Source organism: Haemaphysalis longicornis, unplaced genomic scaffold, assembly GCF_048455015.1.
Source record: "Haemaphysalis longicornis isolate Haplotype H1 unplaced genomic scaffold, Haemaphysalis longicornis Haplotype H1 scaffold_6, whole genome shotgun sequence".
NCBI classification, from domain to species: domain Eukaryota; kingdom Metazoa; phylum Arthropoda; class Arachnida; order Ixodida; family Ixodidae; genus Haemaphysalis; species Haemaphysalis longicornis.
Window position 1 is genome coordinate 67,409,265 of NW_027526407.1, and position 26,469 is coordinate 67,435,733.

Consider the following 26,469-nt stretch of genomic DNA (forward strand, 5'->3'; position numbering starts at 1 on the left):
GTAGCACGTGGTGGAAGTCTCCATTCCAGTAACTCGCTTGCTCTTGCTGCCATTTCGGCTCATAAAATCACACAAAACATACCTCACAGAGAGAGCTGGCCCGTTATTCTGTTCAATGATCAACCGACGGATTGGGAATTCGATCTAAGTTGGGGTTGTCTTCGCACACCCGTACTGTATGAAAGATGGTACACAGTGGACTGCAGTGCCGGCAAAACGGCCAGGCAGCACTGGTGAGACTCCGTGAATTAAGTCGAGTGTAAGGTCCACTTATGAGATTAGCGACCAGGCGCCCGGGCTGCGCGTCAGAACCCGCCACTCTCTCTGGGGGCTCAACACTGTGGACTCTCCGCCGCAGCCGTCACCAATTCGTCACGGCGCGCACGGAAGACGGATTGTCTGGCCCACCGAATACCACGGGGATAATCCCCCGTTGACAACGCAGATGGCGCCGCCGGGTTCCGAGAATCGTCGACGTGACGCACGGAGGAGGCGGAATTACCGGCGTCCAAGCGCGCGCCGCGCGAGACACCATTATTAACGCACCCCGGTCGGCACAGTGCACTGTCGCCGCCTTTCGCTCTCACCCCGCGGGGTCGCGCGCACTTGCTCGTTCGCGAGCGTGCCGTTGACCCAAAGGTGGTGGCGCCTCATTGAATATTCCGTAGCGCGCAGAGTGACAGCTGTCTGCGTGAATTTGGGCACTCCCTTACGCGTGTACGAACGCTACAGGGGCGTTCCCGAGAGAGTGTGATCTGGAGGTCTTATAAGGCCGAAGACAATGGTTCTTGTCTGAGCACTGAGCTGGGCAGTTCCCGGCAGGACAAGGAGTCTCGACCGTTAAAGCTAGGCTGGGATTTGTGAGCCCCCTAGGCTAGAGGTTAAGATCACGTCGGAAGTTTAGGGTACAGCGCCGTACCGGGCAACTAGACGGATCTTGCGGCGAGACAGAGTCTCGGCGGTCGTTTCTCGAGCGGTTTGTGTACGCTCCGAGAATAGGAAAGTTAGGCGAATTTGAGAATCTCAAGTGATTTGTGCGCACTTAGAGCTAGCGTCAAGCTGAAGTTTGAAGTTTTTCTTTTCATTACTCATGTACCCAGTTTTCCTACTGTAAATAGCCGTATATAAACTCTTCGTTTCACTTAATCAACCCCAACGCGCCTCGAGTTCGTCAATTCGACCGCCGTCTCCAAGAACTTCAACACCATCGCCCTGCCAGCCTCCTGCCAAACCAACCGGAGCCCGGGCGATTGGGTTCCTGATCGACACAGGACTTCGGGGAAACGAATCAACACCATCTTTACTGTCGAGTAAGGATACTTATTGTCCCGCAGGAGCCTAAGGAGTACAAGAACCGCAGAGAATAACTGTGCACGCAAGAATCAGTGAGTCAGATTATGCATGTTAATTTCTCAGCGACAAATAACTTTGGTGGCACGTGTGGTGGTAGGTTAAGACGAAGAAAAGCAAAAAAAATACATCTTATCTTAGTTTTAACAACAGTTTTTCTGTGTGCAGTGCTTAGTTTAAACACATCAAGGGGCATATGTGTTTGACGCAAGAAGATAAGTATTTCAGGCATGCCCCTGAAATACTGCACGAAGCCTAGTTCTGAAACAAAAATAGAATACTTCCGTTACTACTTTCTCTTGAAAAGCTCATGCTTGGTAAGGACATCTATTAGTCTAGCTTAATAAAGACAACTGGTCAAGAACTGACACTGGAAGCTTGATGTATTAAAAAAAACGATAGATGTAGACACTATATCGAGCTGCTGGCAAAAAAAAATTCGGTACTTCAATGCGGGACAAGCAGCTTGCCAAACAGGTAATTTTCCCGTCGGCAAGTTCCGCTTGCAGTAGTAAACTGGCTAAGATGAAATTATTCTCCACGGTTTACAAACGAGAGAAAATTCGTAATCCGTAGAGCCTTCAAAGGTAAGTGAGTAATGCCGACGCCTCGTGATATCATTGACATGGTCTTTATGATGTTTCCTGGTGGCTTCCATTTTATTCTTACTACTTGTTTTTAACATAACACTCGCCGTCTAGGTCTCTCCTATCTCCTTCATTTTCTCTATTTTTCCTTATTGCCACGCGAGAAAAGGCTCTGCGAACAATTGAAACTCTGATCACTCGAAGTCCCCCACTGAACAAGCGTTTCGGGCGCTGCACCAGCTTCAGGAGTTGCTTTCTAGACGAATGAGGCCATCTTCGGGTCGTTCCTTGCTACTCCGGACCCGCATTTTGTCTCTTCGCGTTTCATGGACCTGCAACTTGACGTCTTGAGTGTCTTCACAAAGCAATGTTTAACGATCCGAAGAATCAACGTCTGACTTCGCTGCCGCACAACGTCGATTATCGCCTGCTTCGACGGCGAACCAATGCGGGCGCGCAGCCGTACAATATTCCGGTCACAGTGGCGCGACTGTGCTGCACTCACGGGTGCGTCGTCATCGCGCCAGCTACGGCGGAGTTCCACTGACCACATGCGCCAAAAGAGTCGCCGTGCTACCGTTGGATATGACTAGGTGTTTAGCTTTCTTGGATAACATAAGCGAGTACAGAAACAACAGAGGTCCCGAAGTTGAGATCTGTCTGGGGGACCTCCTTACATAATGTAGTTTTAATAGAACAAAACGCAGCAAGCAGTTGAGCAGGTGTTAGAACATCCTAAAACAAAATTAGGACAAGCAAAAACAATACATCGAACCAGAACCATGCAATAACGGTTCATTGAGAAGTGACACCCAAATCTGGAAAAGCAATTATACAAAGCAAAAACACTACTTTACTAGACATGTAGTTCTATAAGCAGATATAATTTAAACAATTTAACATGCAATTTTTGTGTTTTGAAAACCATGTCGGAAGGCGCTTCTTGCCTGGGTAGCTGGGAAGCAGGCCTGCTTTAAGAACAAAAGATGAGGTAGGCCCTAAAAAGGGGAGGTACGAAAGTTGCTCTTTACTGGCACTTAGCCTGCTGCAGAAACAAACGCGAAAAGCCCAAACGCAAACTTTGCCCAGTTTTATTGGGCAGGAGTCGAGGGCTGCGCGCGGCCCATCTAAGCTAAGGCTGAGCTTCGGAGCGGCGTGCAGTAGTCCGGGGTTACAGATTGGTTTGGACCACATGGGAATCGTGAACGTGAGCCGACATCGCGACAGAGGGGCGTGTTGTTGCTTTTTGCGTTAAATAAAGTACAAAAAGTACAGGTTCCGGGCCCGTAATCAATCCCGCAGACTAGAGCTAACGCCTTTGCAATTTAACCACCGCGGAGGGTGGTTTCGTAAGTTCACGGAGGTCTGAAAGAGAGCGCACTGCATAGGATTGCGGTACAAGGAATGAGGTGCTGGGCTAAGAGCACAAGCTTGACGGGAAAACACCCCGGGAGGAAAGAAATCAATGAAATTGGGTATGACAACATGGCCCGTAATAAAGGGAATAAAGAGTATTTTTGCATCCCCGCCATCATGCTAAGAATACGAGGCAACAACGCATTGCTATTTCTTAGTAGGTAAAGATCCTAGTAGGTAAAGGGTCCTGTGAGCGGGCGCGCATGTTAGCCCGTCGTAATTAAAATTCACGCTCACTGCGTTAACAAAGGATGCTCCAGTGAAAAGCGCGCTTACAGTGGGGCGCAGACTCGGTTCTGAGTTGGGTAATCGGTTGCAGAAGAGAAAGTTTACGGCTATCATTAGGAGTAACGAATGAAGCATATTTCAATGATTGCTCCAGCAAACGGGAGGCAAGGAACAGTGAGAAGAAAATTACCGCACTCCCGCTCTACCGGGAGTGCGGTAATTCGGAAGAAGTAATGGTTGTTAGAGACGGAAATGGGGGAATAATGCAACATTGTGTGTGTGTGTGCGTGTGTGCGTGTATGTATGTATGTATGCATGTATGTATGTATGTATGTATGTATGTATGTATGTATGTATGTATGTATGTATGTATGTATGTATGTATGTATGTATGTATGTATGTATGTACAGTATAGCCCACTTATAGCGAACCAGGTTTTAACGATATAGCGGTTATAACGAACAAATCTTCATTTCCTGTTACCATGGGTATACATAGATTTTCTGTCCAGATATAGCGAAAAGCGGATATAACGAAGTGATTTTGGTTTCCCGTTGTGTTCGTTATAAGCGGGCTCGCCTGTATGTATGTATGTATGTATGTATGTATGTATGTATGTATGTATGTATGTACGTGTGTATGTATGTATGTATGTATGTATGCGTTTATGCATGTAGGTATGCGTTTATGCATGTAGGTATACATATTTAAGCTGGTCTTAAAGCAAAAAATAAAGTCTGGACACAAAGCGAACTCATGAAGAATGCAGGAAACATGAATAAGAAAAAAAGTCGTACACGATGCACATTCGTAGCAGGAAATCAATCGCTCGCTATGCGTCAAAAGACGATCTGCCGCTTGCTAGCCGGACGCTATACGTCATTGCCACCGTCTCTGCTTGCAGAAATCATTCATGCAACTAGTTACGCTTCATCGCACTCCAACTTGTTGCGGTTGTCATCGTCACCTGCCTTTATGTTCTACCCTGGATGATGATGGTTTGATTTTATTGGCGCAAGGCCGACACGGGCAAAGAGCGCCAAACACAAAGTTATTCGATGAGGAGAGAACACGAAATAAAATCAGTTAAAAAAAAACTATGAGTACGGCTGGTACAAAGGGCCAGGGTGAAGAACAAGAGTGGTTTAAGAATAAACAAGGTGGCTGGTGTATAGGACCAGCGGTAAAACTATGGGTGGTATGAGATGAGTTTTCAAAAGTGAACTTCTGATAGGAACTCAAATGTGCGCTGAACAGAAGACATGGCATCGTCTCCTAAGAAGTATGACGGGTGTTGTGGAATATGTCGTGTGTGTAGTTGTGGGAAGTGTTTTCGTCGTGTAATGTCGAGTGCCTTACATTGTATGAGGACGTGGATCACGGATAGGGCCTCTCCGCAACTGCTGCACAGAGGTCTTGGAGATCCAGTGAGCAGGTGCGAGTGCGTTGCGTGCGTGTGCCCTATCCGTAATCTAGCCAAGGCGACTTCTTTGTATCTGTTGCGTGTATCGGAGGTGTACGGTCCCAAGTGTGGTTTTATTACGTGTAACTTATTGTCTGTTTGTTCACTTTAATGTGTTTGCCAAGTTTTGCGTAGTTGTTGTTTGATGTGTTCTACCCTGGAGCTCGCTACACTGATGTCGAACAGGGCAAGGCGCATGAAATAAAGGTATCTTTAATATGATGGCTTCGGCCTTTAAATATAACTTAGTTTCCATTTGAAACAAGCTGACGCAGACAGTTACCGAGGATCAGGGTTCGATGTGGTTCGCTCTTTTCACCCTAAATGGTTCGAACAGACCATTGCTCTTGGTTCCCATTTGGCTGCGTGGTCGATATGTTTGGAAACCTTGCTCGATCGCAGAGCTTTGTTTGCACAAATGCGAAAATCGTTCGTTCTAAAGTGCTGCGGATAGAACTTCTATCGGTTTTTATTCGACCCCATCCCTTATATCTCTCCCACATTTGGCTTTCCTGCATTTTTTATTACTTGCAATGACGCCCTCCACCCGGGATTATAGGTCTTCGTTGGGCAGCGAGGAACTACTGTAGCCTGCCATGTACAGCGGTGAATATAGCAACAGGGTTTTGTCGATCTTGCTTCCCGATCATGCAAATACGTTATCTGTCACTGCTGTTAGACCACCAAGTGATTTTGCCACTCCAGAAAAAACATGAGTGGCTAGTATTAGCACATCCGGAGTAATGGCTAAATGGGCGTAAAGCTGTCGGCACTTCGAGGTGTACAAAATAATCGTCACTTGGTACAAGAGGTTTATAATTTATGTGAAAGTTTTCATCAAACTCCCTGCACAGTCTTCCGGTGCGTTTAGTCGACGAGTGGCATAATTACAGGCACGCTGCTGCACAGTTATACATGCGGGTGACGCTTTTTTGTTATTGTTTTGTTTGTGTAACAACCACGCGTGCTGCCTGATATTATTAAAATGACTAAGGTCTTTCAGAGAGCTCGAACCTGCTCGATGATTACACTACGGCAGGCTGGATCACGAAGTATCAGCATCGTCGCAGCGTTCTTCCGGAGTGAGCATTCAAATACCAGCCGTCGGAAATTCCTTTTAAATTTCTCGCACAAGCTATCGCGAACACTGTTCGTTTCAACAAAGAATACCTACGGAGAGGAACACTTTTTTGACAACCACTCTTCCGTACGTGCCCGACCACTCAGGTAGAAGTGAAGTTCCGCCGTCGTTTCCCCCCTTTGCAGAAACTGCATTGAACACGCACAGTAAATCTTCCATATTAGTGCTGCTGGATCGCGTGTTAGTGAGACGTGAATGCGACATTTGGCTGCGACGTTTACTACGCTAAAACAATGGGACGGAACAAGCGCTGCTGACTGCTACTGAACAGTGTGGGGCTATCCTAGCATTGATAGCTGTATGCGGAAGTAGACGAATTTGCAATGCAAAATGCACGGTAAAATGCAAGTGGGTCTTCAGCGAGCATTCCGAGAGTGTCGATGCTATTGCACAAGGTAATGTAGTATTCAGCCGACAACACGCAGTTGGTTGGTGCTACCGGCTGCGTTTTCTTTTTACAGTTTCGCAGCGAAAGGATACAATACGGCCTTCGGTAGGATTTGGGTTAATTCGATGTTACTACAACATCGGCATCGCAGGAAGATGCTGGGTGGCTTCAAAATGCGCGCAAATGCGTGCAAATGTGCTCCTATTGGTAAGGAAAGAAACAACACTGGGTGCGACGTATTGCATACAACTGCTTCAAAAAGTACACTCCAAGTACACAAACAGTGAAAGACCAGGATAATGTACGTCTTGGTATGCCTGCAGTCAACGCCACCTTGTGGAACATCACAATAAGAGTGCAGTAAATGGACCCCTATCAATTTTCTTTCACTAGCATGTCACCAGGTAGGGCGCAAAAAGTGGGAGTGCCGGACAAAATGCATTGCCATTGCAACCCAATATCTCGGCATTGCCGGGACTGTTGTTACAAGCAGAAGTGTACCTGCTGGAATGTGACATCGCATCGCAATAGAGTTTTCCAATAGAACGGCCCCCTTTTTTCGAGTGCCTCTGCATTAGCAGCCGTAAATCTTCCTCTTTGCAAGTGAAGGAAGTGGAAGTAAGCAGGCAAGATGACAGTGCATGCATTCAGTGTGCTAGGAGGACGTACCTTGCGTGTCCCCTCTCTTTGGGTTGACAGAGGGCGTAGCGGGGCTCGGCTCCCGTCGGTAGCACAATGTCCACGGAGCGTGACCGGTGCGCCTTGGCCGCCAAGTCGGGGTCTAGGTCGGGGTCAGGCGTCGGAACCTGAAGGAACGACGAGTCCACCGACGCGGATCGGCCCTTGGCCACCTGCGGCACCTGGAGCGACACCACCGTCACCCCGGCGTCCCCACCCAGGCTCGCCCGGTGGCCAGAGTCCGGCACAGACAGAGTCACCATGAGACCGCACGACGTGGGTGACACCAGGAGGTCTTCCTCGACGTCGGTGACCTGTTCGTCTTCGGGGCGCGGAGACGTGCCTCCCCCCGCGCTCTCAGACTCACTCTCTTCCAGTGTCTCCGAACCAGAGCTGAAGTATCGCAGCCGGTCCGGTGGACTATTGCTCCGTGACGTGTTTCGACTGAACTCGTCCATGTACTGACAGTGTATGCAGGCGGAGAACTGACTTTTGTCACTTGAGGAGCGTCTCAGAAGCCTCCACTTGGGCACGTCTAGTTGGCAGGGCGCGTCGGTGGCTATTGCCGGAGGACTCGGCATCGGCAGCGAAGACACGCCGCAGCCTGCGCCACTGCTGCTACCCGTTCCGGTCACCATGCCCGGGGGAACGGCCGAAGGCGGGGCAGACACCGAAGTCACCGGGGGAGCCGCCGAAGAAGATCCGGACGCCGTGGTTGCGGAGTCGAAAGAGCGCGACCGCTGGTTTCTCGTGGAAGGGACGGCGAGAAGGTTGTCGCCAGTCGCGTAGTCCTGATCGTGCTCTTTCTTGAAGCGTATTTCGTCGAAGCTCGCCGAGCGCACCTGCTTGGGCACTTCAAGACTCACGGAGGTCGGCAGTTGGGATTCGATGGCGGGGCCCTTGGAGCGACGGAATGTCTCGCGAAGCCTCTGCATCGTACAGCGCCACGCGGCGATGGGGGGCGGAGCCGAAGACGGCGACTCCGGGCCGCCACGGCTCGATGTGGAGCCGTAGGCGCCCGGCCGTCCCGCTGCCGCGGGGAAGTCTTGCGCAACTTCGTTATCCAGTACTGTTCGGTTCGACGCACTAGAACGGTGCCTTTCACCGACAATCACCGCCCTTCTGAAACGTACCTACGTCTTCTACCACTGTTGGTATAGAATGCAGCATTCAATTCCGCGTGCTTCAGATACGCGAGCGTTCTTTCACAACGGTTGAACAGATGCTCCTGAAGTCATTATCGTGGCAAGGAACACACCGCCTTGATTTGATCTTTCGGTCCGTTACGTTCTGCCGATAGCAGTCCTACTCCCGTTACACGTAATGAGTGGCCCGGATAGGGTTTATCCGGTGTAGCATAGATTGGATAAACTAGCACCATATATAGGAAACAGTGAACTCCCGTATGGAGATAAGACGAAACCTACGCCACATCGTAGTTGTTGGTTAAGCCGGAAACATCGGGGATCCAGAGAAAAAAATGGAATGTTTATCAAGCCGGCGACTTGCGGAGAAGTATTGTTAGGGAGCTACTAGGATTGGTAAAAAACATTTGGCATTACAAGGGGCGTGTACTGAGAGCAGAGTAGAAGTGCGTATTGTGTGATTTCGTTATCTGAGAAGGTATAAAGCTGACACCAATGTGTGTCTGTGAGAATAAACGCTGACTCAAGTATGGTTAAAAGTAACGTTTCAGCGCCTACAAACATGTGGAGTTGACTAGTTCCGGAGGATTAGTGTTGGTGTATTTCTTGAAGAAGTTATTAACGAAGCCAATAAATTAGCACGACCAAACAAAATTCAAACAAGCGAACAGCAAAGGACAGTGCGCCGTTTCTATGGCGGGTTTACATTTTCGGTGAGACGGCCCAATATAGAAAGCTTTGAATAAATAATTGAATGTTTCTAGAGTATTCTTCCTTGTAAAGTCAGAGTTCGTTACTGTAACAGATGGAGCCAGCTCATGTGGAAGAAATTTGGCCTCATTATTAATCGTCAGTAATGTGGTGTTTACTTCCGAACTTAAAATGAAATTTCCGAAGTTAACGCTCAGGCGTAATTTCCGGAGAGACTGCCTTTTAATGGCCCTGTTCTAGATTGCTTGTTTGCCCAAAAGGAAGATGTTCGGCGACGAAGAAAGTACTTCAGGATAAAATTTAGGCAAGGTAAGTTAAAAGTTTCTGGGAAAAACGTATGGCCCACGTTTCATTTCATGAGCTCTACTAGTTGTAGTTCCTCAGTCAATATTCATTCGTACTAAACGTCGGTGCCTTTTATGAAATAATGTATACGGTAATGTTCTACTCAGGAGTGGTAAACAATTTGTGAGCATAACTGTATAGCACAGACACTCTAATCTTCGTAATTAACACTTGTAACTATCAAGGAAGGGTAACAGGTTATCGCCACTTCTCCGCGAAAATATAAGTCGCTCGGTTTTGAGGAACCAACATTGTTTTACAAGCAGTAACACATAGGGGTTAACATTCTACAGAACTGACAATCAAGGCATTAATTTACCAGTAGTGAACCCATGATTGAATTCGGAAGTAATTACGTGTGGGCAGGACTGTTTTGTCATGCGGGCAAGCCGTATTTAAGAGTGAATATACTCTAACGACTCCGAAGCATTTAGTTGTGGACTTTATAGCTAGTGCAAGTGAATATAAAAAAATCATTTATCACACATTGGCGACAGAGAAGAAACAACAAGATGTGGTGGTCCCGTAGTGTCAGTAATCATGTGCACGTGAAAGGCGCGGAGGATGTGTGCCGCAGTTACGTTATTGTCGTCGTTATTGTTGTGCAGGTAGCTAGCAAAGTACCGACAAATGCACCGCTACGGTATTGGAGTAATAAGCAGCTGTAAAGCTCTCTGGCATTAGTAATACCTCACGTCACAAACAAATACGTCACTTCAGGGGGCATTCGGGGAGGCAAGATGCCGAGTACAAATGAATCTACACCTAAGTGATCGCTTGCGAACATTACATGTGGCAACTGCTACCTTTTCGCGCATTTCTAATCCGTTAATGATTGCATGTAACGGCTTCGGTGCCGAGTAGATATGTGCTAAAAGACGTGATACCACCCTGGGTGCTTAATTAGGGACTGCAAAACGTTACAAAAGGGCGCCATGGAAACTGCCTTCGCTCAGAGAGAAGCTAGATCTTAGACCGTACTTACGTTAGGGAGCTTATGTACGGGCGAGGGCGTGAACTTGTGCGTACAAGCTTAGTAAGATAAATAAACGCCTGAGGAAAGACTTAGATAACCGGATGGCTTAAACTGACGGCGAAAGGGCACGCCAAAAAGTTGATCAGAAAAGGTATTGCTTCGCGAAGGGCCAGGGTCTCGCGGTAGACGACTCGGCGAGCTGTTAGCGTGGATGTCGCCGGATGCCTGAATGGCAGGGCGGCGGTGAGTGAGGCGACGACCGAAATAATCACCCGCTGCTTCCGCAGAGCTAGCGCAGCGCCTCGTCGCCGAAATTCTCTTCGCACGCAAGTAACGCACAACGACGGTGTCGAAGAAGCGAACACATCAGACGCCCGATTCATTGCACGCGGCCGCCCGAACTCACTCAATCTGCCGTCCTGGCGTAGCGTGGTCGCCGCACGTCGGTACACGGCGTCGCCGACGAACGAGTTACGTCGACTACTAATGCGACGGCGTTTCCTGCAGGTGCTTACGTAGCACGCGTCGAGGCGACAGGAATAGGAAAAGCGACCACGGCGTCGAACGGGGTAGCAGCGCGCACGAAAACCGCAGCAGACGACACAAGCTTGGGCGCAGACGATGTTTTCCGGAAGGCGGGGCGGGGACTGGCCGCTCCACAGGGCGTATTCACGACGTTGCCGGCGGGAGGTTGTCGTTTGAGAGGGGTTCTGAGTGGGTCTACGATGACGCTTCCTCGTCGGGCCAACCTTTAGGATGTCACAAAGCAGGGTATGCAAAAACGGCGGGGGTTTGAAATAACGGTGTTGACAGCAAAGCGGGACTCGATGAACGGAGGAACGGTTAGTTGGTCGTCTTGATCGGCGGCAGCGGCGAAAGTGCACGCGTGCCTTCCGACTGGTTTCTTGTTGTGTAAGGTACTACGAGAGAGGCGCGGACTTCGAGTCGAAAGTCTGGGGGTGACCGGGCGCTGCGAACGCCAGCGGCGCCAGTGACCAGAACTCAGGTGCGGACTCCGTGGATTATCCCGCCGAGGGAGAGGAGGGAGGCGCTGCTCTCTCCCTCGCGAGACTCCTCCTTCGCCGCGGACTCTGTCCTTCGTTCTATCGTTCCGTTCTTTCGAGGAAGCACCGGGAGAGCTACAAACTTTTCATTATACTTTCCTTGCACCCGCCGTGGCGTTGTTCATCCCACCGACCCTGCTCTTTTTTCGCCTCTGTTCACGGATGGCTGCAAAAAGCAGACGCTGTGAGGCGCTCGCTCGCCGGCCGTATACCACGTGACACCAACCGGCCTCCAATCGCGCATTCCCGTCCGTTTCGCCTCTCTTCCTTTTCTCCCGTTTTGTTTTCTCTCCCGATCGTTCGCTTCTTGCGCTGCCCCAGGGCCATCTCGCGGATCAACTCTGAACTACCGTTCCGTCGCTCCCTGTGCCTAGCGTGAGCTTCGGGTTTTGTTGTTAAAAAAAAAAAAAAAACAGCTGTCGGGCTCTGTGCGTAAACGCGGGCGCGGCGGCTGTATCAACAAACATATCTGGCGCGCGTATTTTTATGGATAACCCAGATAGCAGTAACTGAAAGCAAAAGAAACGAAGAGCTTTCGAAACCCAATGTCCTTCCCACTCGTCTTCTCTGTTTTTGACTCTGCCACCGCTGAAGACTGCCTTTCTGGACACTCACACTCGGAATTTTTATGCGTGGTATATGCAGCCAGAAAACGAAAAAAAAAACGTGAAAAGAACGTCTACTTACACGTATGCATACCCATCATCGTTTAGACGATGGCGTGATATTGATGCTAGACGCGTCGATGAGCCCGGCAACCACGAAGCCTGGAACACGGACAGCAAGTACGCGTTTGTTGGGTCGGGACGATTTCGAGATGCGTGAGCGCATTTCGCTGCGACTTGCGTAAACACGGAGAGTGCATTTTTTCCCTAAGATACTTGAGATTTTAGGAGCACTTGCGCAAACAGCCTGTTCCCGACACGCTCATATCTGTGCTTCGTTTACACTGGCGTTTCTTTGCAGCATGACAGCGAAGAGGTTTCGACACAGTTCTGCGGTAGGCGTTTGGTTCCCTAAAGGGCACATGCTAGCCCGAAATGCCCCATTACGCGAGATGGGAGAACACGTGATTCTAAGCTGCGTAGGGTATCAAGTTCCAACCCATTTTTAACACGAAAGTGTTTTATGCCGGGGTGCAGACGGGGTCCACCAAAATCTAAGTCACATCATATCCGTCACGGAAAGGACATCGCCAGCAAAACTTCTGATTTATACGGCGCCGCTGGGATTCGAGCCACGAACTCTTTCGCCGCAACGGGAAGTACGAAATGAGCTCCCAACTGTGCTATGAACAGGCGCGGGAATGGGACGACAAACGCGCCTTATAGCCTTCCTTTCAGATGGTGCTGTCATCTAGGAGAGGCGAAGCAAGTAGTGTATCATGACGTAATGAGAGCCGACAGTTGGCGCTTCGATGCCGCCGCCTACGTGTACGGGGGATGCGCAGCGTAAGCTGCGGAGAAGCCGACTTGCGGATGTCGCCCTCGTGACACGGTCCGCTGCACCATTCGCTGCAGCGGACCGTGTGTTTACCAAACGATTCGCTGACCGCCTGTTTGGTTTCGCCCGCACGGACAGTTTGCGAGCGCCTGTGGTTTCAGTATGATTTACGCAATGTTCCAAAGCGTGCAATGCAGTGTTTAACGTTGATGCGTATAACGGTGCCATACCGACGAAATATAAATAGCGATGTTTAAGTTCATATCGATGCACGTTTTAACTGCTTTTTTTAACGTTTAACTGCTCCTGTGAAGGCACATTTCACTTTCTTGTTCTACCGGTTCCTATGGAACAGAGAACAACCACATTTTAACAGCAAGGACGCGGTAAAGATGCTTCGGGGGTGAAAAAAAATTGGTGTTTTGAATAGATGATGCTCGTTGTGCGGCGGCGCTGAGTGCTGCACATTCTACACAAAGAACAATATGTTAGATAGTAGGCATCCAGTCAGCGTCCATGATGCGGCAAAACACGTGGTTTCAGCAATTCAGCTACTACCACGCGCTTACTAGGACTCATTCCAAGGCGAGGCTGCAAGCAAGCAGTGAGATAGTGGTGGCTTAAGGTTTTGTAGCGTAAGCTACACTGGCCGAGGTTGAGCAGTTTCGTGCTGTGAAGGGCCGTTCTGCGCAAGCGCGAGGGGAATAGGATTGGATTGGCTTGGCTTGGCTTGGCTTGGATTGGATTGGATTGAATTTGAATTGGATTGGATTGAAGTGGATTGTGTTGGATTGTGTTGCGTCACAGCCGCGGCAGACGCCCTGGCGCCGGCGCGTGCCCAGGTGTGCGCCTCAAGTACGCCGTAGCCAAGTCTGACGCTGCGCCGGAGCCGCTGGATAGCCGTTTCGCGTGGCTCGTGCAGAGCCGTGCTGAGCATGCGCGAGGAGCAGTGACTGGACAGGACTAGACCGGATTAGACTGAATTGGAGTGGACTGGACTGGACTGGATTGGACTGGATTGCTGAACGTTAGCTCACGCTACGTAAATCACCAACTTTCTTCCAATTTTGGGAGTGCCGCAGAAAAAAAGAAGTACTGTGGCAGGAATAAAGCGCGGGTTGCAAAGAATGCACTACGGGGAGCTGACCCGTTCCTTTAGCTGCGTCGCGCCTATCAAAGAGCACAATTGAAGAACGCGGTGACAGATCACGAGCAAGGACTCAACGTAGGCGGCGAGGATTCACAGTCGGGTTGACTTCTAGCGCCATGGAATCACTTGCTCCGTGGCGTTAACCACCAGTGGCATGCCTATCTTATATAGAATCATGTGGCTCTGTGGAGAGAATACAGTACAGTTGAACTTCGTTATAACGAACACTGGTATAGTGAATTGTCGGCTATAGCGAACTAAATACAGACTTAGGTTGGTCTCCCTTACTTATTCTTTTATCACGAAACTGAAACCATGAGAGCCGCGCAATATCGGATATAACGAAGAAATATTTGACCAGGAGGCTGAACAGCTAATTGTGAAAACCCTCCGCAGTCCTAAACTGCAAACGTATAAAGGCCCTTTTTTTCGCGGACACTGGAAAACTTCATCCTGCTCGGTGCTGTGAGTATCCACCAGGCGAAGATCTTATCCTTCAGCAAATAAATCAGGACGAAGTCCTGTTTTGTCAAGTGAGCTCTGTTGTGTTGTAATTTCACGTACTCAGGTTCTGTTTCATTGAGCTCGAAATGCAACGAGAAGAAAGGTAAAAAATGCATCCATCTACAAGTATTTTTGCGTGACCCAGATTGTCGATTTGTTGTAGCCGATTTTTACCTCTAGTGTTATAACGAATATCGGTTATAGCGAATTAATTTGCTGTAATGATACTACTTTGTAATAACGAGGTACGACTGTATCTTCCATTCAGTTGATCATGACTACGACGACGTGCCGGACGTATCTCCTACCCCGCGCGGACGTGATACAGCTTTTGCGATGCGCGGGACGTCAGGGACATGGTTTTCTTTCGACACCGGACAGACAGACAGACAGACAGACAGACAGACAGACAGACAGACAGACAGACAGACAGACAGACAGACAGACAGACAGACAGACAGACGCGCAAGCACACAAAAATGCACATTATTTCTCTCTGTAGCAGATTAAAAGTTATTGTAAGGGTACACTTCATTGCGGACAGTAATACTCATCCGGCCTCTCCAGAAAAAACTGAATATTGTTTGCCGTTTTACGACTAACAAACGCACAACAAGAACTGAGTGATGGTAGCACGACTGAAGGAATCCTGATGCTCGTACGTTTCGCTGGTACATCGCAATCATGAGTGATCTAAGAACGAGGGATCAGACGTACGGGGTCCAGAGCTAGGGATCCCATTCCTAACATAATACGGAGTAGCGTAGACTTCACTGTTTTAAGCGCTTAGTGGCCCTTGCCAATCTGCCCCCTACGTGCATACGGGAAGGATGTAATTGGGAATGAGGTACTAACTGTTGGACGACGATAAACACGGATATATTTTGGCTGGTGCCAGGCATACGTTGAAGTCCGTTGTGAGAACAAAATTCCCGACAATTTCATACCCCCGACATGTTTGGCTCCCTACGCTGTCGGGTGATTTGAGGACGTAGCACAGCAGTTATTCCGAGGGATTTTCGTCCGGTCTTGCTTCTTTGCTCGTTTCAGTTTTGTTCTGCAGCGGGATTCCCAAATGCCTCAGGGTTAGTGGCTTCACAGTCCCGCCTTCCACCGACATCATATTACATGAAACAAATGCGGCGTTATCAACTTAAATGCCCTTGTTTGAGATCGCATGATTGATTACGCAATTTGCTGGTTCCTAATGTATGCAGTTAAATACCAACCTAAATAACCCTTACGCACACCCGAAGCTTTCGGGATATTTTACCTTGCAACATCCTTGAGATGGCCTTGAGGTGGCAGTTATAATATCTGTAAAACACTGTGGATTCACGTGAAGGACCTTATGTTCTTAGTTACGAACCCGCCTGCAGATAACATGAAGTACGTTTCATAATGCTTTGCACCAGCCAATATTTTAACATTTTAAAGCGATTTCTCCGCCTCCCTAATAGCGACTGTCCACTCCAAAACGCAATGCACGAAAGCCAACTATCTCCGATGACGATGATGATCGTGTGTGAAGTGAAAGATGGTTGAACCATCTTCGTAGGTAGACGAAGGGCAACAATGATGAAGAAGATTGTGGCGGAAGTAATAGATGGTTGAATCGCAATAATCAAAGTCTAAACCGCCAACGATCAAGCTCAAAACACAGACGATGGCGAACGAAGCCCTCACGAGATTGAACTTTGATTCGACTCTATTTGCGGCGGAAGAGAGCTTCGCGTTACAACCATTTTTGTCGTTAGACGAAGGGGAATCTGAATGTTTTCGGCTTAAGCCCGTTCTACATGGTGCGATTTTCCATGCGAATTCGCCGAGGCGGCGCCGCTCGTGCGCAAAACGACGTTTTTTCGTTGCTACGTTACTTGCGTTTCGTTACCGCGAACGGCGCTTGTGCGGTATGAAGGCATTAAAGGGGCCGGACCTGCGGCCAATAGGAACACAGCTAGGTGAACGTCACGGCATCACCATCTGTACGCTTAGCAACCAGATGGCGTTGCTTGTATGTGCGCGTCATCCTCACGGGTGCACCAAAACAAAGGCACGTGCGTTCAGTACACTATGTCACGTGCCGTTTTTAACGAATGCTTAATCGGTGTCGGCGCAAGTTGCGGACATCACAGCAGGGAAGAAGTACAGAAGAACCCAGGAAGAACCGTCCCAGGTGCGCCAAAATGTACTAGGCACACACAACAAGCGAAACAAGGGTTGCTTGCGGTGTTTATCTTCTCTACTACGTGTACGTGTATTGATAAATAAGTTGCGATTGTAACATGAAGCCGCAAATAAACTCATATTTACTGCAAAACAGTCCGAAACAACTTGCCCAGGCTGTGCAATAAAACCTATGTTTTGAAATCACAACAAGCTTTGCTTGTGGAAGACCTATTTCGGTCTGCAAACAATGTGCTTCTTAAATGCAAAAATTGCGACGTTTGCAGGCCATGTAGACGATTTTTCCAGGCATTGCGAACTTCGCAAGTGCGAATGCTCGTTCCACCGAATTCGCAGAAGAAAACCGCACCATGTAGAAAATGGGCTTTACCATGAACTGCATAGTTGAGTTCATCGCGAAAAGCAGTTTTGGGGTCCATGGGCTTCCCGTCCGCGTCTACGCAAATGTGTCTTGGCCAGTCTCCCAAGAAAGTAAGGTCTATCCAGGCGTTTTCTAGCTTCTTGGCCCACCTCAGATGGGAAAAGACAAAAACGGCAACGTTCACGTGGATGCCCGGGCTACAGCTACACCTTAATTTTTTTGCATATGCAGACTTTTGCATATGCAGTGCAAACGACCGGGAGTGAGGCGGAGTCGCCTAGAGCTTTCAAGTTTGTTCTTTAACGGCAGCATTGCTGCTGCGCAGCCTTGTGTACCCCACTAATTAGGCGAAAAACTTTGCAGCCCCTCCCATTCATTCGTGTAGAATTAACTTTGAGAGTAATACTCTGCTTTGTGTGAAACGGGATGCTTTTGAGTTGGTCCTTTGCATTTCGGTAGACATGGCAGCAATTAGTCGGAATTGTTAAAACAGACACGTTCCACGACTAACATCACTGAAGCTCTAAACGGGTCTACAAAGTTTTCCAGTTCAGTTAGTAGCCAAGGGAAGACCGCACTGTTTTGCGAAATATTTGGCCCTAATTAAAAGTTCTCTCCTTTTGTCGGAAGTACAGCTGGGAGCCATGACACAGCAATTCTAGACAAACATGGCGCATCTCAGGGAACGAGCAGTATTGTATAATAAACTCAATTTGCGCCCCAATATAAACTGTGGGGAAGTTCTCGAGCATTTGTGAAGCCGAGAATTGGTGGAGTGAGTGAGGGGGCGAGTGAGTGAGTGAATGAGAGAGAGAGAGAGACAGCGTGATAGATAGATAGATAGATAGATAGATAGATAGATAGATAGATAGATAGATAAATAGATAGATAGATAGATAGATAGATAGATAGATAGATAGATAAATAGATAGATAGATAGATAGATAGATAGATAGATAGATAGATAGATAGATAGATAGATAGATAGATAGATAGATAGATAGATAGATAGATAGATAGATAGATAGATGGATGGATGGATGGATGGATGGATGGATGGATGGATGGATGGATGGATGGATGGATGGATGGATGGATGGATGGATGGATGGATGGATGGATGGATGGATGGATAGATAGATAGATAGATAGATAGATAGATAGATAGATAGATAGATAGATAGATAGATAGATAGATAGATAGATAGATAGATAGATAGATAGATAGATAGATAGATAGATAGATAGACAGACAGATAGACAGATGGACAGATGGACAGATGGACAGATGGATAGATGGATAGATGGATAGATAGATAGATAGATAGATAGATAGATAGATAGATAGATAGATAGATAGATAGATAGATAGATAGATAGATAGATGGATAGATGGATAGATAGATAGATAGATAGATAGATAGATAGATAGATAGATAGATAGATAGATAGATAGATAGATAGATAGATAGATAGATAGATAGATAGATAGATAGATAGATGGATAGACAGACAGACAGACAGACAGACAGACAGACAGACAGACAGACAGATAGATAGAGAGAAGAAACTATTTGGCGACACAAGTCCTCGTGGCGGTGTTGTCATTTGTAGAGTGTTCGATAGTTATCCACCCCCACTGTTAGTATTCATAACTTGCCCCCCTCTGTGGAACATGGAACATTCATTTCTCGAACTTGGAACGGAAACGCGTCACGCAGGCTCCCGGCTTCAATGATTGATTTCTTTAAACTTTCTGGCGAAGGAAGGCGCATAGAGTCCTGCGCAGGTGCGAGGACAGGCAAGTCAAACTTATAACATCTGCCTAATTTATAACACTAACCTATAGTAACCATACAACAGATTCTAACAAATATTTTAATGGTTTCAGTTTCGCCCCTTTCCAAGAGGGAACAAAAATGTATAGAGTACTTGCAGCATCAAAATGTAAGCCAGCACAATGACGCTCAATTAAAATTCGTCTGCGAGCTTCTTTTCCAAACGACACTAATAAACAGACAACCGGTGTTTCCACCTGGTGTAAAATCCTGTTGGAACCGTTATATGACATCAAGGCAGGCTGACTCCTCGGAGAATGCATACGGAGAAAAAAATTAACGCTCAGCGCCCGTATACGCAAAAAATGGCAGCATCTCCGCTGCGTGGGTGATGGCGAGGGTGCGGAGTACGGGGACTCGAAATAACACCCAAGTTGCCCCCCGAGTGACATCCGATTTGCGCCCCCACTGTCATTCGATTTGAGCAGTGGGCTGCACTTTTATTATTCCCTAAATGAAACTGCAACTCACGGCGCAAATCGAATTTCGCTTAATGGTGGTGTGCACACGGATGGACGCGGAAGGACATTTGGAGGTCCTAAGGTACTTTCCACCGTTACAGGCGAGGGAGTAAGCCGTTTGACTCCCGGGTACTGGCTCACGGTCTTAGCCCAATAAACCGTGCAAGAACTGGGCAAAATGTACTGAAAGGGGTCAAAGTAATGGCGGTTCCACCTGGTGTCGAATCCTATCTCTTTAAATTGCACGCAGGTGTTCTACCTGTGAAAACGTGGATGCAGGAGAAGGTTCCGTGGGGAGTTGACTGTACCCTGCGTAAGAAGCCCGAAAAAATCGAACATGTTTTCCTGGATTGTTGGGACGCCGTCTTTCTGTGGGATGTGCTACAGCGCACCCTGAAGACGAGTTCCTTCTTGATTGTCATGGCAAACGGTTCGTGTGTGCAGACGACGGTAATGGTGTACCTTATGATTTGTTAAGGCTTTTGGTCTTGCACTAGATATGGAGATCTCGCATGGCTTTCCGCAACAGTGATATCGATGCCAGGCAAGTGAGGCAGTACTTATGCGAGAACGTCAGATGAATAGAAGTGTGGAAGGTCCAGCCGTGTGTACCGGACTGGCTTTCGGAGGTGGAAAAAGTATTGAACATGCCGCGATTTTATTTGCGCTACCCTAGCGACCAAAGCTTTAGCGGTTTTACCCTTGTTGTTCATGCCTTTTGTATTTTTGTTGATGTCCAAACCCGGCAATAACGAAAAAAAAACGGTTGTATGCCAATGGGCATGACGACTGACACTAACTCTGTCCGGTCTACCAGACACAGTCTCGATCCTACCGGTGCCTGTGTGATTTTGTGCGATTGTAAATGCTATGCGCACGACGCGGACAGACATTGTGTGGTCCTAAGGTACTCCGCACCTAAAAAAAAATACATTCTAACGTTTCAATTTTCTCTGGACAGATAAATACTATACTCGGTTACAACTCAAGAACGGCACCACCTCATGTAGTGTATCACTCCGCCAAAGCGCCGGACCCGTGACGTCAGTGCGCGCGCGTTTTGAAAGGGGTTTGCTATGAATGCGTGATATCGTCTGCCTTGTCTCACGCAGTTTGTTTGTCGTCACTGGAGTCGTTTATAAGCATATTAAGTCCAAAAAATCACGGGAACGGATCACGCCATGTTCAAAATATTCCCAGTAACGCCCTACTTTCGCCGCGCGGATAAACATCCGGCTACGGTGATAAGGCACAGCGGCAACTTCCGGTGCCGTTCTTATGTTGTCACCGAGTATAGCATCTATATGCTGTGAGAAAAAGCTATGCGGGTTTGATAGTGAATAAGCATTTCCGTCGAATGCCACACACGTCTAATTTCTTCCACGACATTCTTGATAAGTAGGATGACTAGGGATGTAAAAGAAGAAGCCACTTTTGAACTAAATGTGCAGGATAATAATTTTATTAGGGCCCAGATGCCGTCCATTGCCTGCATTCTGCCGAGCCCCGCTCCGTCTCGTCCCAGGTGTCATTCAGTTCCCAGGACGGCGGAGATATCCCGAAGCGGCCCAGAAGATGCGCGCCTCTTCCGCACAGCCGAGCTAAGTGACAGCATTTGCCACGTTGCCCGTGGAAACGCCGGAGCTAATCGAAGAGACTCCCTTCTGTCTGCCGTCATCAATTTTTCTCCTTTTGTTTTGCAGCCAGGGAACGCGTCGATGCGGGGCACTTGGCATGCCACTTGCCAATCGAAACGGCCTGTGCTGGGCCCATCTGCGACGCCTCTCCCGTCTCCATCTTTCTCTTTTCGCTCTCAGCCCGGCTTCCTACTTCCACTCGGGGGTTCACTTCCGCTGCCGGAAGCTTTTATTTGCTCCCTGCGCAAGTGCGTCTCACACCTTCGTACTTGTCAATTTCACCTTTTGCGTTGAAGACAAGCGACGCTTGTTTACTCCTAGTATCCGGAACGTTTACGGCAGCCAGCGGGCGAGAAATCGAAGGACGTTAAAAGACACTCGCCTTTAGTTTTTTCTGTCGCTAGTGCTGCTTGCGCAGCAATTGTTACCTCGTTTCCCCCCAGCTCCCTATACCGTGCCTTGGATTCCGGGAAGTCGTTGCTCCTTACGTGCCCTGACTGCTGTCCCGCCTTCTGCCGTCGAACGTCGGAGATTCGATGAAAGGCGAGAAGTGTTGGAGAAGTGTGGGGAGAGATTCCACTGAGTTTGAGCGGCCATTACTGAAGTAAACGGCTGTCGCCAACTACGGCCTTTCACACTCTTCAGCTGGCCAATAAACTCCGCTGTGCGAACGTACCCAAACAAACGGCACTGAAGCCTAGCGGATACAGACGCCCGCTTGAGCGGTGTCTTTCGTCCACACGAATCAGCTGTTATGCTCCCTCTCATAAACCGTGGCCGTACTCTGACAAGATAGGTCATTCCGTGAATTATTTATAGCTTCAAAAGACTAATCTACATATTATATTTTGTTCTCTCTGTGGGTTCAGATGTAATTTCTCGATTACAACGTCCCATATGCGATCTTAAGCTTTCGCTCCATAAGAAACAACGTTACGGCTAGCTTTTGAACGTAATAAAAGCAGTAGTGTTGCTTTCACGCTGTTGTGAAGAATTTGTCTTCAACAGTTCGCCCAATAGGCTGGTAACTTGGTTTATTGCTGCGGTATTAGAAGACTTTGAATTGTGTTTCCCGCGTTCTTCATATATACGCAGTTCATGGGAAATGAGATTGTTAATTGATGGGTTTACCGTATGCGCTAATTAGAATACGGAGCACAGGAACGCAACGAGTTTCCTTATATTTAAAGACTCCACAGCAACCACATGTCTTTATTGCAAGAATCTCGGAAGGAAAACGAGGCACTGCTCAACGTAACGATGACGATGGTTGAACGCGAGGCGTTCGCGAAACGAATAATCGTTGTCTTTACACGGTGTGGTGCAGGATTTTGTTTAGCAGTTTCGCGTTGGTCCTGGAAAGCCGTGCTGCGCATGCGCGAGGAGCACTGACGTCACACGGCGCACAGCTGGCATGCCGGAGCCACCGCTGCGCGCGCCTCGCCCGTCTGCGCATTCCAGAGGAGTGATGAGTCTAGAGACCGGATTTTAGGCAAATGCCTATTTTTTTCCTTGCGTTCCTACCGCCCCATTTCGATATATGAGCACGAATTGGAGGTCAAGGATGGCTTTTATGGTTGTTTTATAGTGCCTATAAATGCCTATTTTGGGTGTTGGTGCCTAAACTCCGATAAATGCCTATAAATGCCTTTTTTATCTCAAATTGGCGCCTAAATCAGCACTATGTAGCGTCAAGTTTCGCTTTCGAGTGCAATTTGATACCTTTATTCATTCTACCGGGAAATATTTACTGTTCTGAATTCTATGGGTTTGAACCTGGTCCTCTTTTTAACACCCCCCCCCCCACCTCCCTTTGCGCCGGTGCAACCGGAGCGGCGGCTTCTGCATGCTTTATGGGTGGCTTTCCCGCCGGACTTGGCGGTGGACGCACAACTCTACTCCCCGGGGGAACTATGATACCGTCAGGGGAAAAGAAAGTGATGGGGAAAAATTACACCCACCTCCCCTCGCGGGAACCCTGGTGTGATGCAACGCACCTGGGTGGTTCCATTGGTGTTTACGTTGGGTTGATTCTCTAAAGCAACCGTCGCATCAAGCAATCGTCGAGTACTGCGAGACAGTGCAAACGGAGCACGGACGACCGTCGACTGAGACCACGTTCGCTATCGGAGAGAGGAGAGGAGGAGAGTGGAGGAGAGACGCACCTGTGCCGACGCTTGCGCTTTTATAAATCAGTATTACCTATTTCAAGTATTGTTTCTCCTGCCTGTTTCACAATATGCGACGCTTGAGTGACTTTCGCATCTGAACATGTATGTAAGCAATGCGCTTGTGAAATTAAGCCAATTGATCGCCATTAGCCCAGAGGTATTACGGGGCAATTCCACGTCTAAGGTCAATGTATAGAACTTGTTATGAGAGAAAATTAAAGAATTGAATTGACTTGAATTGAACTGTTACTGCCATTGTGGCATCATAGCAATAACATTTTTATGTTTTCTGTCGTGCTTACAGTTCGCTCACGTCTTCGCTTGAAATTATTAGAATTTATCTAAAAATTTATTGCGCCTATTTTATTCTTTTTAGTACCTAAATTGTTGTCTTTACCGCCTATTGTTGGCGCCTAAAACGTGCTTTTTTAGTGCCTAAAAATCCGGCCTCTAGTGATGACATAGCCGCGGCAGACGCCCTGGCGGCGGCGCGTGCCCGGGTGTGCGCCTTCGTTGCGCAGTAGCCAAGTCTGAGGCTGCGCCGGAGCCGCTTGATAGCGCCTCTCACATTGAAGCAGCAATGAGCATGACAATCAAGCTAATCCTAGATAACCAGGAAAGCTAAGAATAATAATATGAACCCTAGCTCACGCTACCTATATCCGCCGAGCTAAGCCACTGCTATTTTTTTTCTGTCTAATTTTGCACGTCCATGCATCCCTCTTCAAATCCAAACCCCTTCGACCATGTCGAAATGGCGCAATCGGACAGACAGCGGATCCTTAACGCGAATGAATCAGGTTGGATTCCCGCCGCAGGAAGCGGTTATGTTTTTCACTTCACCCGATTTCGCGTTAAGGCCCAATCACATGCACTCGTAGAATTGACGTACTCACACAACGACGTATGCCTGCGGTGACATCCGCCGTTGCCTTTACGCCGACCGACGAAGCCGTAGAGGGCGAGTAACCACATAGGCGACGCAACGCAAGCTTAAATTCAGCGTACACCAATGCGCCGCCCAGTGTGGTTAGACTACTCCGGACGCAGCTTTGTGACGACCAGTTAAACTAGAGATTAACTGAAACAAAACAAATAATGCTTATTCTTACAAAAGTACGTAGATTTAATATAGAAACAACTGAAACAGATCTTGGAACGTTCAAAAACGTTAAGAGTTAGTATGCTTAGTTGGCAGGAACAAAACCCTCTGCTACATTTGGCGTAAACTCCCTTGCTCCCATAGTTGCTCGTTGGTTCGAGTTTTTACTCCTGTTGTCTGCTCTCCGTATTTTACAAGTTACTTCGTTTTGTCACATAATTATAGTAAACTTAGCTTGTTTTTCAATTAGCTCCCTTGTTATGCGGCCTGACCGCGAGATAACACCACCGCCAGAGGTCTACGTTGACACCGTGCGCCCGAAAGTTTTAGTCGAGGTCTGGCTAGCTCTGACTTGGGCGTAACACGCGCGTAGCAATGCATTCGGTGTACGCCGGAGTACGCCGGTTCCTAACGTTCTTACGCCGGTTTACGCCGTTGATTGAGTACGTCGGTTTTGCGCGTGCATGTGGTTGTGCCTTTAAACACGCCATAACTGAGACCACGAAGCTTCGCTTATAATGAATGAATGCATCGGTGCCATCCAAGTACGTCTGAAATACGCACTCTTGCCGAGGTTGCAGTCAGACCTCGAGTCACCGAGTGGGTTGTTGTATGGTGCAAGGAACATCCACAAAATTGCAATCTGTTTCAGTTACTCATCAATTTCTCTAGCCACCCTCAAAATCATAATAAAATTTGGGGGTGCTTTTCCTACAATCGTTACGTGGGACCGCTCTAATTTGAACGTGTGGGTCAACCGTTGCTTGCAACATTTCGTTGAGGTATGGATCCCTGTGAGTGAACTGAGAGTACCTAGTCTTTCCACAAACACTGCGATCGAAACGGCATGGTCTATGTGGGCGGAGCCGACAATGCCATGAGGGAGTCATGGTCACTGTAGTAAGTTCACCCGCAAAGCACGTCGCCCTACTCTCCTCAACAACTGCGGAAGCCGAGGAGGCCCCCATTGCATTCGCTGTGTCGCACAAGTTTGCGGATAGTTATAGAAGACAAGTAACAGGTTTGCCGGAACTCTCTTTCCGAGAGCTTTTTGAAGAGGTATCTGAAAATGCCCCTCCAAAAGCCACCAGAAGGAGTGGTAAAGATTAAACGCCGGCTCACTCAACCCTCCACGGCTACTCGACCGCACACGAAGCCAGCCTAGATCTATCCCGCCAGGAGGCCTGAAGGTCCTGGGTACTGACTGCGCGTCAGCCTATCTACGCCCACTGTAGGGCAAAGGCCTCTCACAATGATCTCCAAATATACAGGTTCTGGGCTAACCGCACCGGATTCATCCCCGCGAACTTTTTGATCCCATCTGTCCATCTAACCTTATGCCGCCGCCTGCCACGCTTGCCTTATCTAGAAATCCCCTCTGTTACACTTAACCGGCAACTGTTATCTTTCCTTCACATTGCATGCCCTACCCACTCCCATTTCTTCCTAAGCTCTACTATGTCCTTAACACGCGTTTGTTTCCTGACCTGCTCCGCTTTCTTCTTACAGGGTGTTACAGGGGTAGTCTGCATGGAGGCTTGAACTAAGGACTCCACTCCACATTCCGATGCTCTGATTCAATTGTTTATCTCACCCTCGCTCTGTTTCAAGTCTGAAATTATATTTTGCAGATACCTGCGCTATCGAGCATTGTTCCAATAAGGCAAGCCTATGTCGACTGCTGCTACGCTCAAAGGCACGGAAACGCTATCATGCCGTCCCTTCACAATGCAGATACGCTGTTTTGCATTCACTCCTACACAGTGCGCAGGATGTTAGGCGGACTTGTTCTGTGCGAGAATGCTAGAAAAAATAACCGCGCCTCGTACTTGTGCCTATCACCACAAGAAAAGAAAAGTAAATTCCCTCCGCCCCCACAAACAATGCGGAAAATTAGCACGTACCTTCGGCAGTTATAGTCCGTCTGCCATGGGCGAAAAGTTAAAAAAATACGCTTGGGAGGCAATACGTGAAGGCAAAGAAGGGTGAATTGGAACAAAACAAATTATTCGGAAGAACCTAAATATTCCAAGTTACACATTCAAATCACCAGTCTGGACGCCATTCTTAAGTAGTACATTGAGAGAGAGAGAAAGAGAGAGAGGGAGAGAGAGAGAGAGAGA

The 26,469-nt window shown here is 48.1% G+C and overlaps 1 protein-coding gene across 4 annotated transcripts in view; it reads right to left on the bottom strand.

Moving 5' to 3' along the window:
* Positions 1-26,469, bottom strand: part of Rdga (retinal degeneration A) — a 520,967-nt gene that overhangs the window by 387,252 nt on the left and 107,246 nt on the right. Inside the window, exon 1 of one of the 4 annotated variants that reach the window (XR_013317059.1) lies at positions 7,243-11,523. The exons of 2 other annotated variants lie outside the window; for them this stretch is intronic. Coding sequence is in view for 1 of the 2 variants with exons in the window: in XM_077674669.1 (XP_077530795.1) it covers positions 7,243-8,186 (944 nt within the window). In the remaining variant the exon portion in view is untranslated. Of the gene's footprint in view, positions 1-7,242; positions 11,524-26,469 lie in introns of those variants that run through there. One more of the 4 variants, XM_077674669.1, reaches the window with a different exon arrangement.